We start from the raw sequence: 16737 nt of genomic DNA on the forward strand, positions 1-16737 counted from the left end.
TACACATTGCAACTGACGAGTGTGGATGGGTCAAACCATCCATACGAAACAAATTTGTATTGCGATGTGGTAATTTCACTAATAATAATATATTTCGCTCCTATATTTTATAGTTGAGCACTGTATCTAGTGATGGTTTCACTATAATTTCTTACTATAATATTGCTCCTCTTATGTTGAGCACTTTCGGAACCACCATGGAACAAGTGAACTTTGGATACTCGACCAAGAATATTCCAGCGCCAACGCAGAGGGATTACTTAAAGTGCCTTATTGCAAAGACAGAAAAATTTATAAGAGCAGTACGATGGAAAACCTTCTTCTTTCTCCACCCTGTGACAAAACCGAACCAGAAGGAAACATACGGATTCAGATCAACGAAGTCTCCTCCACCGATACCAGAACTGAAAAACTTCGAAGACGGTATGTTGGATATAGTGCAGAATATCAAATTTAAACAACCGCATAAACATGATAAACAGTTCCAAAGTAATCTACAGAGTGACTCAAGAAAGATTAAAGAAGACGAGAAACTGTTCATTGCTGCCGATAAGACAACTAACTTCTACAAGCTAAAACCTGAACAATATAACAAGCTTTTGGAAGAAAACATTACAAAGTCATATAAGAAATCAAATGCAGTTACCAAACATAACATCATCATGAAGGACAAAAAGATTGCTACTGAATTAGACCTCGACAACCGCATCGATGTTACGGCACAAAACCAAGCTTTTATATCTTTAAAAGACCATAAGCCAAACTTCTCTAATAAACCAACATGCAGACTTATCAATCCCACTAAATCGGAACTTGGAAAGATAAGTAAACAAATCCTGGAAGGAATCAACCAGAAAGTTCTAAGTAAGTGCCCACTAAACCAATGGAAGAATACCAACGAGGTGACCGAATGGTTCAATAACATAGATGATAAGAACAACAAATCATTTATATGCTTTGACATTTGCGAATTCTACCCTTCCATCACCAAAGACTTATTATTGAAAGCCATCGAATTTGCCTCTACCTACGTTAGCATTACACAACAAGATAAGAATATCATCCTTCATGCTAAAGAATCACTACTGTATGACGACAAAATCCCTTGGTGCAAACGAAGTAACACTAAATTCGATGTTACAATGGGTAGCTTCGATGGTGCAGAAACATGTGAGCTAGTAGGATTATACATCTTATCCCAACTGCAACATCTAGATATCGAAGTCGGACTATATAGAGACGATGGCCTAGCAACCTGCTCAAAAACATCCCGACAGGTTGAACTAATCAAGAAAGAGATATGCAAAATCTTTGCAAACAATGGCCTTAAAATCACCATCGAAGCCAACAAGAAATCCGTTGACTTTTTAGATATCACAATGGACCTAAGAACAAGTACCTACAAACCTTATATGAAACCTAACAACACCATCTTATACGTCCACAAAGAAAGTAATCACCCACCTTCTGTAATAAGGAATATCCCCGAAAGCATCAGCAAAAGATTGTCAAATATATCGTCCACCGAAGATATCTTTAATGCCGCAACTCCACCATACCAGGAAGCCTTAAAGAAGAGTGGATACAATTACGAACTGAAATACAACCCTGCTGGCCAAAATAGCAATCAGCAAACAAATAAACACAGACGTAAACGGAACATTACATGGTTCAATCCGCCGTACAGCGATACCGTTTCTACCAATGTTGGAAAGAAGTTTCTCAGCCTACTAGATAAATGTTTCCTCCAGATCACCAGCTCAACAAGATTCTAAATAGAAACACCGTAAAGATAAGTTATAGTTGCATGCCCAACATGCAGCAACTTATATCAGGACACAACAAATATGTGCTGCAATCTGCGAAAACATCTTTGGCTCCGACACAAAACACCACTAATTGCAACTGCAAAAACAAATTGTGCCCTCTTGATGGAAATTGCCTGACATCGGGAGTAATATATCAAGCGACGGTCACAAGGGCAGACAACCGCAAGGAAGAGACATATGTTGGACTTACAGAAGGCCCATTTAAAACAAGATTCAATGTCCATAACAGTACCTTCAAAATGTAAATCAAAGATACGCCACCGCTCTGAGCAACTACATCTGGAACCTTAATGATAAGAAAGTATCATATTCCATCAAATGGAGAATTATTGCTCAAAGTAAATCGTACTAAAAAAAAAAAAAAAAATGCAATCTATGCATTACTGAGAAATACTTTATTATAACTAAACCACAAATGTCAACCTTGAACCACAGAAACGAACTAGCAAGTGGCCGCAAAAAAAAAAAAAACATTTACTGTGTAACTATAAATAAGTCGCTCTTTTAGCATGTTTAGCAATAAGTAGGCCCAGACATGGATACGCACTTAAGACGCGTATTGTGTTGCGCAACTTTAAGATACGCGGTTGCGTTAATTCCTCTTGCGCGCGCATCAAAACTCAAGACATATTCTTTGTCATTTTACACATTGCAACTGACGAGTGTGGATGGGTCAAACCATCCATACGAAACAAATTTGTATTGCGATGTGGTAATTTCACTAATAATAATATATTTCGCTCCTATATTTTATAGTTGAGCACTGTATCTAGTGATGGTTTCACTATAATTTCTTACTATAATATTGCTCCTCTTATGTTGAGCACTTTCGGAACCACCATGGAACAAGTGAACTTTGGATACTCGACCAAGAATATTCCAGCGCCAACGCAGAGGGATTACTTAAAGTGCCTTATTGCAAAGACAGAAAAATTTATAAGAGCAGTACGATGGAAAACCTTCTTCTTTCTCCACCCTGTGACAAAACCGAACCAGAAGGAAACATACGGATTCAGATCAACGAAGTCTCCTCCACCGATACCAGAACTGAAAAACTTCGAAGACGGTATGTTGGATATAGTGCAGAATATCAAATTTAAACAACCGCATAAACATGATAAACAGTTCCAAAGTAATCTACAGAGTGACTCAAGAAAGATTAAAGAAGACGAGAAACTGTTCATTGCTGCCGATAAGACAACTAACTTCTACAAGCTAAAACCTGAACAATATAACAAGCTTTTGGAAGAAAACATTACAAAGTCATATAAGAAATCAAATGCAGTTACCAAACATAACATCATCATGAAGGACAAAAGATTGCTACTGAATTAGACCTCGACAACCGCATCGATGTTACGGCACAAAACCAAGCTTTTATATCTTTAAAAGACCATAAGCCAAACTTCTCTAATAAACCAACATGCAGACTTATCAATCCCACTAAATCGGAACTTGGAAAGATAAGTAAACAAATCCTGGAAGGAATCAACCAGAAAGTTCTAAGTAAGTGCCCACTAAACCAATGGAAGAATACCAACGAGGTGACCGAATGGTTCAATAACATAGATGATAAGAACAACAAATCATTTATATGCTTTGACATTTGCGAATTCTACCCTTCCATCACCAAAGACTTATTATTGAAAGCCATCGAATTTGCCTCTACCTACGTTAGCATTACACAACAAGATAAGAATATCATCCTTCATGCTAAAGAATCACTACTGTATGACGACAAAATCCCTTGGTGCAAACGAAGTAACACTAAATTCGATGTTACAATGGGTAGCTTCGATGGTGCAGAAACATGTGAGCTAGTAGGATTATACATCTTATCCCAACTGCAACATCTAGATATCGAAGTCGGACTATATAGAGACGATGGCCTAGCAACCTGCTCAAAAACATCCCGACAGGTTGAACTAATCAAGAAAGAGATATGCAAAATTTGCAAACAATGGCCTTAAAATCACCATCGAAGCCAACAAGAAATCCGTAAACTTTTAGATATCACAATGGACCTAAGAACAAGTACCTACAAACCTTATATGAAACCTAACAACACCATCTTATACGTCCACAAAGAAAGTAATCACCCACCTTCTGTAATAAGGAATATCCCCGAAAGCATCAGCAAAAGATTGTCAAATATATCGTCCACCGAAGATATCTTTAATGCCGCAACTCCACCATACCAGGAAGCCTTAAAGAAGAGTGGATACAATTACGAACTGAAATACAACCCTGCTGGCCAAAATAGCAATCAGCAAACAAATAAACACAGACGTAAACGGAACATTACATGGTTCAATCCGCCGTACAGCGATACCGTTTCTACCAATGTTGGAAAGAAGTTTCTCAGCCTACTAGATAAATGTTTCCTCCAGATCACCAGCTCAACAAGATTCTAAATAGAAACACCGTAAAGATAAGTTATAGTTGCATGCCCAACATGCAGCAACTTATATCAGGACACAACAAATATGTGCTGCAATCTGCGAAAACATCTTTGGCTCCGACACAAAACACCACTAATTGCAACTGCAAAAACAAATTGTGCCCTCTTGATGGAAATTGCCTGACATCGGGAGTAATATATCAAGCGACGGTCACAAGGGCAGACAACCGCAAGGAAGAGACATATGTTGGACTTACAGAAGGCCCATTTAAAACAAGATTCAATGTCCATAACAGTACCTTCAAAAATGTAAATCAAAGATACGCCACCGCTCTGAGCAACTACATCTGGAACCTTAATGATAAGAAAGTATCATATTCCATCAAATGGAGAATTATTGCTCAAAGTAAATCGTACTCTACCAGCAGCAAAAATGCAATCTATGCATTACTGAGAAATACTTTATTATAACTAAACCACAAATGTCAACCTTGAACCACAGAAACGAACTAGCAAGTGGCTGCAAGAAAAAAAAAAAACATTTACTGTGTAACTATAAATAAGTCGCTCTTTTAGCATGTTTAGCAATAAGTAGGCCCAGACATGGATACGCACTTAAGACGCGTATTGTGTTGCGCAACTTTAAGATACGCGGTTGCGTTAATTCCTCTTGCGCGCGCATCAAAACTCAAGACATATTCTTTGTCATTTTACACATTGCAACTGACGAGTGTGGATGGGTCAAACCATCCATACGAAACAAATTTGTATTGCGATGTGGTAATTTCACTAATAATAATATATTTCGCTCCTATATTTTATAGTTGAGCACTGTATCTAGTGATGGTTTCACTATAATTTCTTACTATAAATAAATAAATAAATAAATGAAAAAAAATTGAACAAATTGTAGCGTAGCATTAAAATCATAATAACCATTGCTGGCAGGCGGATTCGAACCAACGATATTGACATTACCAGTCTGATGCTCTAACACTGAGCTATGCCATCATCTAGTAGAGCATAAAAAAGAAACTGAGAAAGTAGCACATAGTAAAGGAACATTTACTCGTCAAACAAGAAAACAGTCGGCTAGCGAACAGTCCAAATCTGCTATCGCGGACCATGCCGTTCAACAAAATCATGTGATTAACTGGAAAGATGCTCAAGTACTTGAAAAGGAATGTAATTCGGGAGCCCGCCGTATAAGAGAAGCCATCTGGATACGGAAGAGAGCACCGAACACAATGAACAGAGACGAGGGGGCCCATTATCTTAGCCACGTATACGACCCACTTCTGGGCGCTGGTGCGCCCTCTGTTGGTAAACAGAAGGTGGAGAGAAAACATCACTCTGAAGATGATCATCGTCCAAGATGGTCGAAACTGTCAGGTCAGTAAATAACTTTTGGTTTTGACAAGATGAAATGTATATTAAAAATATTTCCTCTGAATAGGAAAGACTCTCTACATCGAACCATGGATGCTGGTGGTTCGAATTAAGCCCGATCCTGACTCCACTTCGCAGCGGTATGCGATGCTGCGATGCTTTTCAAACATCTCAGCATCCCGCGATGAAATTAAAATGTACAGGTGGAGTCAGTATCGGGCTTTAGGAATAAAACCCAATTCGAAATGATGCGCTTGAGAATTCAACAATATAAATAATGGTAGCTCTATTATAATACACATTAATGATAAAATTCCAAAATATAATACGTTTTCTGTCTTTGCTTGTCACGTGGTAGCGATTATACTTTTAAATAAGTTTCAAATGAATAACAACAAGACAAGTGGCCGAGTGGTCTAAGGCGCTAGGCTCATCAGTACTAAGCGTTGCGCCGTGAGTTCGAACCCCGCCTCTGCCAAACTTTAAAAGAAGTAAATTAAAATTTGACTTTTTTAATTTCATATTTGGGAAATGTGACTGGGAGAATTTATGTATGGTGTGGAGTGGTGTGATAGGGCATGTACTTTAACTGGCCGGCGCGGTCCGGTGACTAAGTCTTTATTGGGCGTTTTATCGGCAGTCAACGAGTAATGAGGTATAACGAAGAAAATTACGATTCATTCCAACGTCTACAATGCGTGTACTACGCTCGCCGATCGTATTACATGTAACTGCACGGAGCATCGCGCTCGACGTGTGTACATACAAGCTGACATCCACGGTACATGTTAGCAAGTACTTGATCGTTGAACTCTGAATAAAACCGGGTCGACCCGGTTTTAATACAAAAAGTTAAATTTTACTGTTATTAAAGCCCTTCAGACTTAGTCTTTTACGTGGTATTTTAGTATACCACTTGGCATTATAATTATGCAAAAAGTAGAAATGAGAATTGAGGGCGTCGCTGTGAAGCAAATCACACATTATGGCTTTAAGTAAACATTTTGTTCTTCCATCTTACAGAGGTGTGTGGGTTTGAGAGGATTTGCATTGTGTTCAGTCACTTTTAAATAATGTGCTTGGGTAATTATAGTTTAAGTTTGTACTATAATTATATTTAAACAATTATAATGCTTTTTATTGCTAGTGTGATTTGTGAATTGTCAGTCACCTTTTAAAATGAAATGTTGTGTATATGTAATAGTATTTTTAAGTTTGTTCTGTATTATTTATAATTAAATGCCATTCATCCTTTGGATTTTTATAATAGATCTATAATGGGCTATTATTATTTTAATATAAACTTGTTATGACAAACATTGTTGGGGGGTTGTTAAGGCCCAGCGGCAGGAAACAGGATATTGAATAGTTTTTCATTGTTTCTTTCTATTGGATGGAAAATAGGTTGGCTTTGGAACAAAGCTTAATGGCCCTGAGTGCTCAGTTGCTTCCCTCACCAGTGGTGCGAAATATAAATGATCAGTGCAGATATTTGGTTGATTTTGTTGGCCGTATAAAGCGGCTGGGTAACGTTGGGGTCTAAGGAGACTAGCTGACTATAGTATACAAGACTATAGTGTGGACCATGTTAGTATGTTATCAACAAATAAAACTGTAAATGTGTGTAGTTGCTGGTAGTGCCACCCTAATATTTGACAAACGGTAAAAGAATAAGGCATATATACAGGGAATAGGTTTATGGCCACACTTTTCTCTTGAATGTGTCTTGAATGACTACGTTTTATTTCTTAATATTAGTATTTTCATATTACTGATTTTCATCAATTGATCATATTCATTTAATTAAATGTCGCACCTGGAAGCGAATAGACTAATTAATTTTAAGCAACACATGTAGTTCATTGTGTAGCGTATTCTGTGTTATGTAACATGGGATTGATAAACTACACACACTAGTATTGCAACATCTTTTAAAACCAGATATTTCTTGTTATATTACACATTATGCTATACAAAAATAAATAACAGATATTTAAATGTGTGTTTTCAGTCTTATGTTCTGTTGTCAAGACCAATAAATCACCTATTTGGGCACATTCAACCCTGTAATGTTCGGAAAATGTATCTGTTTACTACAAATCACGATCTTCTTTCATGTTTTCAATGGTAAAAAACCTGAAAATTTTAGGTCTTTTTGGGAAAAATCTATGTCTGTTCAATCAGTTGATCGTCGGCTTTTATCCCAGCTACATGTACTGAGTATACACGTACAGTACACTATGCTTCGATTTATGCAATTTACTTCGAGGACTTTTAAATTTAAAAATTATCAATTTTTAATCATTTGCCATGAAGTATGTATTTAATATGTGATTAAATCATTTGGTATCAGAAGGACATTCCTAGTTTTAAAAATGCAATTCAATATGTCTGATGTGTCGCTATCCGAGCCCGTCGCTATCCGAGCCCTTAAAATGAGTTTGGTCATTTTGTTCTAAACCGATTTTTTTTTTTTTTTGGGGGGGCATATTTGTTATGTTTCCCGACTTACACCAACAGTATTTGGATTTAACCAAATTTATATAACTAAATCTGAGCTCTGGGAATAAAACATACCTGACTGACAGCCATTGCCATGTTACTCTGGCCACTACAAAGCCATACATCACCAAACAAGATATCTTGGAGTTGAATACTGGACCAGTTGCCTTGTCCATCAAAACAAGTGATGTCAATTGTGAACGGCCCACCAGCTGGTTGAGGGGGTAACACTACCTTCCATATACCAACATTTGGTTCACATGGATCTAAAAAATTTCAGAATAAATTTGCGATCAATTCTTTGCAGCCAAATTCGTTCTGTTTGTAAGAAGCAATTTTGAGATTTTCCATTAATTAATACATTAAATTCCCCATGCGGCTCCAGAGTGAAGCGGTCGAAATACAGTAGCGTATATGCAACTCTTTTTAAACAGGTGCGCTCCCCCGGGTTTAAAAAACCCGAGAAAATAATAATGAAAAGAAAAGAGAAATTAAGTAAAGATGTTTTTGGACCACCCTGTATATAAAAATGTGGAATCAGCAACACCTTTGATATTGGAACCCTAAAATGCTAGCTGCGTCTCGCACCGTACCGACGCACCTCAGAAACCCTTTCAAATTGTTCTTGCAAATAAGATGTATTTGCAGATTACAAGATATTGGTAGCCATGTCTTGATTAGAGATCAAACGGTCAAATGACCTTGAAAATTACGGCAATTAAATCAGTTGTCACATGACCATCACCATATCTTAATATGTAAACTGGGCCAGGATTAAAGTCCCCGAATAGAGCCCCCTTTTGTGAAAACTGCTGTTAAGCTGAATTTATGCTCCATCGCTGAGCGACAAGTGATTGGTATTTGACCAATGAGGTAGCGCGTTTTTCCAACGCAGCAAAAAGCAAGCTACACTGATTGGTTAGATACCATTCGTCATCGCTCTGCGATGGAGTATAAATTCAACTTCAGAGTTCAATGTGTTTTTAGTCGCTGTTAACACTATTATCATTACCTGCTTTTCCTTTAGATACATGGTTGACTCCCTTCAATGTGACATTAACAGAGAACCCCGGGTCAGTGTAACCCCATAACACTGCCCCATGCGGCTCACGCTGCAACACCATATGGTCAGCATAGATATAGGCTGGTTTACATGTGACTGCTGCAATGATATAAAACGGTACATGTTTAAACTGGGTTGGTTCAAGGTTTTATTTAGTATTGGTTTTGGAATTTGTAAGAGGTACTTTTTCATCAGGTTTGATACAACAATTCAAATAAAAATAGATTTGCACACTTTAGGATGTTTCGTTACCCAGGTAATTCATCAAAATAGATTAAGGTCAATAAAAAACGGTTCGGTTTCTTGGGATTGTAACGAAATTTGCCAATTTGAGCAAGTTTGAAATCAGATTCAGATTTAGATTAAATTTATTTCAAATTCGTGGCCCGTAGGCCAAATTACTACATTTGCATTGTTTACATTAAAAGACATAAAAAACCCCATATAAAATATATATAAAATCACAATAAAATTGCTCAAAGAAATTAATTCCACTTGTTGAGGCAAAATCTCACAATCACACTCACACGTAAAAAACCTTTATGTAATAATACAAAGCATTTTACTCTCTCCTAAAAATGACCACCTCAAAAAAGAATATAAAATAAAAGAAATCCACTCACAACACAATATCAAACATAAAAACGTATACGTATAGAGTCAGTAGAGGACGTGAATGTGAGTGAGGCAAAACTCTTCCCCCCCAAATGATGGCCTCACAAAACAATATACAGTAAGCCAAATAATTAAAGGTACCAGTTACGTTCACCCCCTGTATATCCTAAACAAAGGCAGATGTGTCATAATTGGAATAATTGTCATAATAACAGCCAATAGCTGCATCTTTTAGCTCAAATTTAAGACCACATTTGTTGAAATTGTTCAAGAAAAAAAGACACGACGATCAAAAAACCAAAGGAAGATGCAAATATAAAAGTTGCAGTTTGCCACATTGTATCTCCTATTGATTTGTACACAAAGCGTTCGCGAACAAGAGAACTTGCGACATGCCTTCATTGATTAGCACGAAAAACTACAATCGTGCTTTCATTGATTAGAACACAAAAGTGCAACCTTTTATTTCGTATCTTCATTAGGTTTTGGATTACTGTTTCTTTAATTCTCAACCAATTTCAACAAATAAGGTATTAAATCAGACCTAAGGAGAACAGGCATCGGCTGCATGTTTTTTTGATACATTTGTCTTTATTTAGAATACACAGGGGTGAACCTTAATTCTGTTGCTTAACAAAACAAATCCACTCACAAAATAATAGGAAACATAACATAAAGTGTTTTTTTACCCTCTCCTAAAAATAGTAAAATTGACCGCTTCACAAAACAATATAAAATGAAAGAGCGCATGCAATTGGCACTTTTCAGGCTAAAAATGCCACACGCATGTCGGGTCTGTACTTTTCAAAAGTTACACGCCCAGCAGCAAAAGTACACGCCATTGGCGTGTGGGCGTGTGTACAAGGCCAGTTCTGTGTTGGAAGTGCCACCATTCGCTTTACTTTACCAATAGACATAATTAACCAAGTTAACACTGGCTGTCAACACAAATAAGGATTGCATGGGTGTTAAAAGTCACTTGAATCTAACTAATGGCTTAATGGGATTTAAAGTTCTCAAAAATTGTTGAATGACATGCGCTTGGTCCATACACTAGGATCTACAACATGCCCATCTATCAGGGCACAGTTATTTTACCCCAATACATTTGAACACACTTTGAATGACCTTTGAAAATTTGGGTACAAAAACTCATACTCTTCAACTTAAGGTCAAATTTAGCATTATTACTGTATAATTGAGGTTATTGAACTATGCCATTGGGATGAGGCCATTGTGGTCCATAGTGATATAGTCTAGTATAACTATAATATGACACTGTAAGGTGACCTATTGATGTTGTAATTGGATTGTGATACCTTTTAGGGTGCGAGATTGCAGTAGGTACTCATGTACCCACATTATTTTGAACAAAAGTGCATAACATTTCAAAGTACTACCTTAATTCAAACAACAAACATGACATCATTAAAATAAGCTTTAGGAAACCCTAGCAAGTAATAAGTATTCATAAAATAAAATTTTGATTATTCTATCTTATTACAATTTTATAAAATTATTTGTAGCTTTAACAGACATCTAGAAAACGTAATCTGTACAGAAGGATTTTGTCATCAAAAACAAACATTGTATGGGGATTAAGGGGTGGGGAATGAACGTTTGGACAGTATTTATTGTTGGACATTAGAGCACATCAGACATATCGAATTGCATTCTGAATACGAAGAATGTCCTTCTGATATCAAATAATTTTGATTTTTTGAAATTCGCAATGTTATACACATTTTATGGCAAATCATTAAAAATTGATATTTAACAGTACTCGAAGTAAACTTTATAAATCTGATGATTTATGCTTGAAGTGTATGTAGGTGGGATGAAAAGCCGACGATCAATTGTAAATTTTGACCTTTCGTATTGAAGATATGGATTTTTCCCCCAAACACCAAAAAAATTAGGTCTTTTGGGGAAAAAAATCCATATTTTCAATATGAAAGCTCAACATTTTCAATTGATCATCGGCTTTTCCTCCCAGCTACATACACTTTAAGAATATATCATTAGATTTGTAAAATTTACTTCGAGGACTGTTATTATATATCAAAAATGTGAAAAATATCAAATTTTAATAATTTGTCATAAAATTTGTATTATATCGTGAATTTCAAAAATGAAAATTATTTGATATCAGAAAGACATTCTGCGTATTCAGAATGCAATTCGATATGTCTGACGTGCTCTCATAGCCCACAAAAAATACTGTCGAAACGCTCAAAACGCTCATTCCAGATCCCTTAATTACCGGGATAAATTCAGGCCGATTCTTTCAGAAGTATCTTCCATTTTCCATAGTTATAGGCTTTAAGTGTTGTGCAGGCAAACATTTTACTTAGCCTTTAAGAAGACGGAATGGTTTTGCAGGTTCTTCTCAGCCCTAGATTTGAATACTGGTCTCTTGGGCTAATGTCATAGAACACTGGCAGACTTGCTACCAGCCAGGCAATCTGCTGCAGACATGATAGGTCCTACATGTAGTGTCTGCGAAATATAAAGTCTGCACAAAAAGAAATGCAGCTGTTACAAATACACCTAGTATTATAGCTTCAGAACTAATAATTGCGTCAACAATATTTCTACATACTACATACTACACCAGGCACAAAAAGAAACTCGTCAGTTATATTCATCCTTGCTGTTCAATAACTTCCAAAGCCTCAAACCCCAAAATTAAAAGTTGCATTTTCAACGATTTTCAATGGGAACGCATCGTTGTATTGCACACAAGCACCACGGGCCAATCAATAAAGCACACAGTGTAACAGGCACAATTGAATCGTTAAAATTGCAACTTTTCATTTTGGGGTTTGAGAGTTTGGAGGCGCATATCTTGGTCAATTCTTGCTCAATATTCACGAACAGGGTGTCAAATGAGAAAGAAAAGTCAATTAACAAAATGTATATTTCAGAATAATCCAAAATTATTAAGTTATTGAACAGCAAGGATGAATATAACTGACGAGTTTCTTTTTGTGCCTGGTGTATTTACTCGCATTTTGATATCCCATTTGTCAAATGTCGCTCAATATTAACAACACAGTAGTGCTTTTAATTAAAGAAAAATAGCCGAATTTAAAAGTTGCAGTTTACAGCGATCAATGGTTATTACGCAAGCATTGTGGTACGTAAAACCTTCCATTTATCATCGCACTGACTGACTTCAAATCAATACAAATAGCTGCAACTTAAATTCGGGTATTTTTCACTGATATGTTGTTAATATTGAACGAAATTGGACAAATGGGGTATCAAAATGCGCGTAAATAAAACATCCTCATTTCTATGTTGACATATTGTGAACACGATAATTATTAGTTCTGACGCTATAGGCGTATTTATAACAGCTGCGTTACTTTTTGTGCAGTCTGTAGTACAAGAATGCAGAAGTTCAGGGCTTAGATCAAGAGTACATAGCACCTTGCTCTTGGCAATTCAGATGATAATAGGCTACACTGACCTTGATGACCCCACCAATGCAGTGGGACCATCTGCTTCTGAGTTTGTGCCTGAACTTTTTTGACTGTTTGTGAATTTAACCAAGTTTGGATTGACGGACATTAAACTTTGATGCTCTGAATACTGCCTGGTCCGTCTGTTTTTGGTGGGCTGCACACCCTATAGAAGTGTATACAATGTTACTTGCTTATTAACTTTCTGACTAACCTTTTGGTCTAAAAGTGCATATCTTGAAATGCCACGAAGGTATAATCCCCCAAGTGGTTTCAAATGAAGGAGAACAAAGTAACACTGAATTCAATAAAAAAATACCGGGGTTCTACTTCTAATACTTACTAATTAAAAAAGATGTAAGTGACTCGTATATGGGGGAAGTTAATTCCTTCTGGTGTATTTGCTTTGCATTGAGAAGTGGGTCATTGGGGAACATTGTAGCCTGAACTTTGAGAGTTCAGAACATTCAGAATGTGAAGAATATCATGTTGATATGTGTTGAATTTGTGAACAACTCGCGAATCAACTCACAACTCTTCATAGCAACTCACAAAATTTCAACTTGCAACTCACACAATTTCAACCCGCAACTGGCAAATTTCGACTCGCAACTCGCAAGCCAACTCGCAACTTCCTTTGACAACTCGCAAATTTCAACTCGCTACTCGTAGATTTCAACTCGCACTCCCAACTCGCAACTTGCACTCGCAACTCGCACATTATCCACACCCCCATTTCGATACACCCTGTATTCAAAACATTTCCCTTTTCAATTTAAATTGTGGTGGAAAAAAGAAACATTTCACAGTGCCTGATAAATGCTGCATCATTTTTGTGCTCACATCCATTCCTTAGTTTAATAATAGTTTAATAATAATTATGCATTTTGCAAAGTCAATGCATTCCTGAATTCCTGGAAATTATCACTGATTTTTTTTATTATTTTTTATTTCAAATTTGGACTTTTATGAACTGATTACAGTGAGTGCAATATCTTTTTCAATTCTGTGGGAACTATGTGACATTCCTTACCATTATTTACCATTCCAAAGATTGACATTTTATCAGAATGACTTTTATAAACTGTTTAAACATGTTAAATGCATTATCTTTCCCAATTTTGTGTGAATTATGTGGCAATTTATTTCAAACCAGTAAAATCTGGAGTGAACTGTGGCTGATCATGAACCATGTTTTTTAAATGTCACTTGCTATGAAACATTTAACTTTTGATGGAGTAACCATACCAGATGATTTGCGGCTTACTGGTTAGAACTGTAAAAAATCCTGAGGTTCTGACCTATTGGTATGGTTTCACTGATGGTTTTGTATATATGTTTTGATGTTTTGTTTGTTTGTCTGATGTTATTGTTTTTTTCTTGGTCTTGCCATCTTTTTTCCTCTTCAATGACTTCTGGTTTGTCAACATTTTGTCTTTTTTTATAATACCCAAACATGGCTTTAAAATTTAGCACATTTAATTGCAGAAGACTTCAAGATAATTTTAAACGTAAGAAATTTTTCAGACATGTAATGTTGACATTGTTTTTCTACAGGAAACACATTCTTAATTCTTTGACAGACAAGAAATGGTAGAAAATGGGTTGGACACTCGTGGTTTTTCAGTTTTGCGTCTAACAGCAGGGGTGTCGGAATTTCAATCAAGTCTTCCATCTCAGTCACTACAAACAAAGTTATTAAAGGGGTACTACACCCCTGGCCAATTTTATGCCTATTTTTGCATTTTTCTCAAAAATTATAGCACGTTGGTGACAAGTAAGATATGTATATTATAGGGGCAAGGACTACAAGCTACAACTACTGAAAAATCAGCAACTCAAAGAAAGTAGTTATTGATTTATTGATCAAATATTGGTTTTCCCTCATTTTTGACTGTTTTTTTGACAACTGTTGTCTGTGCTAAAATAAAATTTACATTGCAGTAGTTGTAGTCCTTGCCCCTATTATACGTATCTTACTTGTCCCCAATGCGCTACCATTTTTAATAAAAATGCAAAAATAGGCACAAATTTGGGCAGGGGTGTAGTACCCCTTAAGGATCCTGAGGGTAGACATACTATTTTGGATTTGTTGGTTTTCACGTAATTTTACTTAAAGCCATGTTGTAACATTTCCATAAAATAGATTAGTATTTCTTTTGCAAAAATGTTAGCTTTTACTGTCAGATATTACTGTCAATTGAAACTGAAACTATAGATATGACCCCTTTTCGTTTTGAGCCGGTTAACTGATGTAAAGCAAAGAAAACTGGCACTTACTACCAGCGCAGTTTGTTGCAAACATTGTGTAAACGCGTTCGACTAATATTTCCATCGTTAGTTGAATAAACTTCATTACTATCGTGTAAAAACAGAATCCTCTCTCCTTTGGCCGTGCCAAAAATCTTTGCCCCCCCCCCCTATTGAGGTGCCAAAAAACCATTGCACCCCTTTTGACGTGCCAAAAAAACCTTTGCCCCTTCGATTTTCATTATCTAAATCAATAGGCCTATATTTTTTATGTTATGAACTACCAAATCACAACAGTTTGAAATTGTTGCTAACCTTAAATTGTCTTAACATATAATGCGAGCCCAATGAGCAGGAAATTTTCCATATTTGAACGTGTTCCTAACGTGTTCCTAACGTGTTCCTAACGTTTTCCTATACCTTTTAGGGGGGATATAGAAACGGTGCCGAAAATATCTGTGCCAAAAATTGTTTGCCCCGGCCCTTTCAACCTGCCAAAACGCCCCCCTTTTTTTTTTTGGCCCGTGTAAAAACCTTTGCCCTACCCCTATAATTCACCACCGGGGGGGGGGGGGGTACACATATAAATTATTGCAACATTTTATTTATATTTCAGCCCGGTGAGTATAGTAATTTGAACTCATGCAATGTTCGCCCTGTTATCATGGTAATTATATAACTTGCGGCTTACCTGAACATTCAACAACATTCATAAAACACCAGATGAACATGAAAATAAATATCCAAAATTTGCTGCTAATCATTTTGTCAATGAAGTTTTCTGTAAAACGGATCCAATATATCAACATATGTTGGAGACAAGTATACCGGTATCCTATATTGGCATGGTATGTGCAGTATGAGGATACTACATCTGACTGGTAGAGGCAAATGTAATGCACTCCTCACTCCGTCGTATTATCATGTAGTATAAGTGAAATATTCGCGGACAGATATTTTCGCGGTTGGAAGTATCAATGACATTTTCGCGAGGTATTTAAGGAATTACTAGTACCGTACTGATGCGAGTATAGTCATGATAGTCCCACCGGTTTTGAAAGTGAAAAAAGGTGTGAATTAGGAGTGGGACTTTAAATGGGAATTTGTTAGTTAACAAGGTGCATTTTTATAGCTTTCATAACAGTGAATACACGTCAAAGTCTCCGATATTCGGCACCAAACATGTCAGAAGCTTTAAAAAGTAGTCTCACTTTACGTCGT

General features: G+C 36.5%; 1 protein-coding gene across 1 annotated transcript in view; it reads right to left on the reverse strand.

Moving 5' to 3' along the window:
• Window positions 1-16433, reverse strand: part of LOC140136022 (sialate O-acetylesterase-like) — a 34918-nt gene extending 18485 nt beyond the window's left edge. Inside the window, exons 1-3 of the mRNA XM_072157729.1 lie at window positions 16208-16433; window positions 9134-9283; window positions 8197-8387 (exon numbers count right to left, since the gene is read on the reverse strand). Coding sequence (XP_072013830.1) covers window positions 8197-8387; window positions 9134-9283; window positions 16208-16325 — 459 coding nt within the window. The 5' untranslated portion in view covers window positions 16326-16433. The remainder of the gene's footprint in view (window positions 1-8196; window positions 8388-9133; window positions 9284-16207) is intronic.
• Window positions 16434-16737: the final 304 nt, after the last annotated feature.

This window comes from Amphiura filiformis, chromosome 16, assembly GCF_039555335.1.
Source record: "Amphiura filiformis chromosome 16, Afil_fr2py, whole genome shotgun sequence".
Classification (NCBI taxonomy): domain Eukaryota; kingdom Metazoa; phylum Echinodermata; class Ophiuroidea; order Amphilepidida; family Amphiuridae; genus Amphiura; species Amphiura filiformis.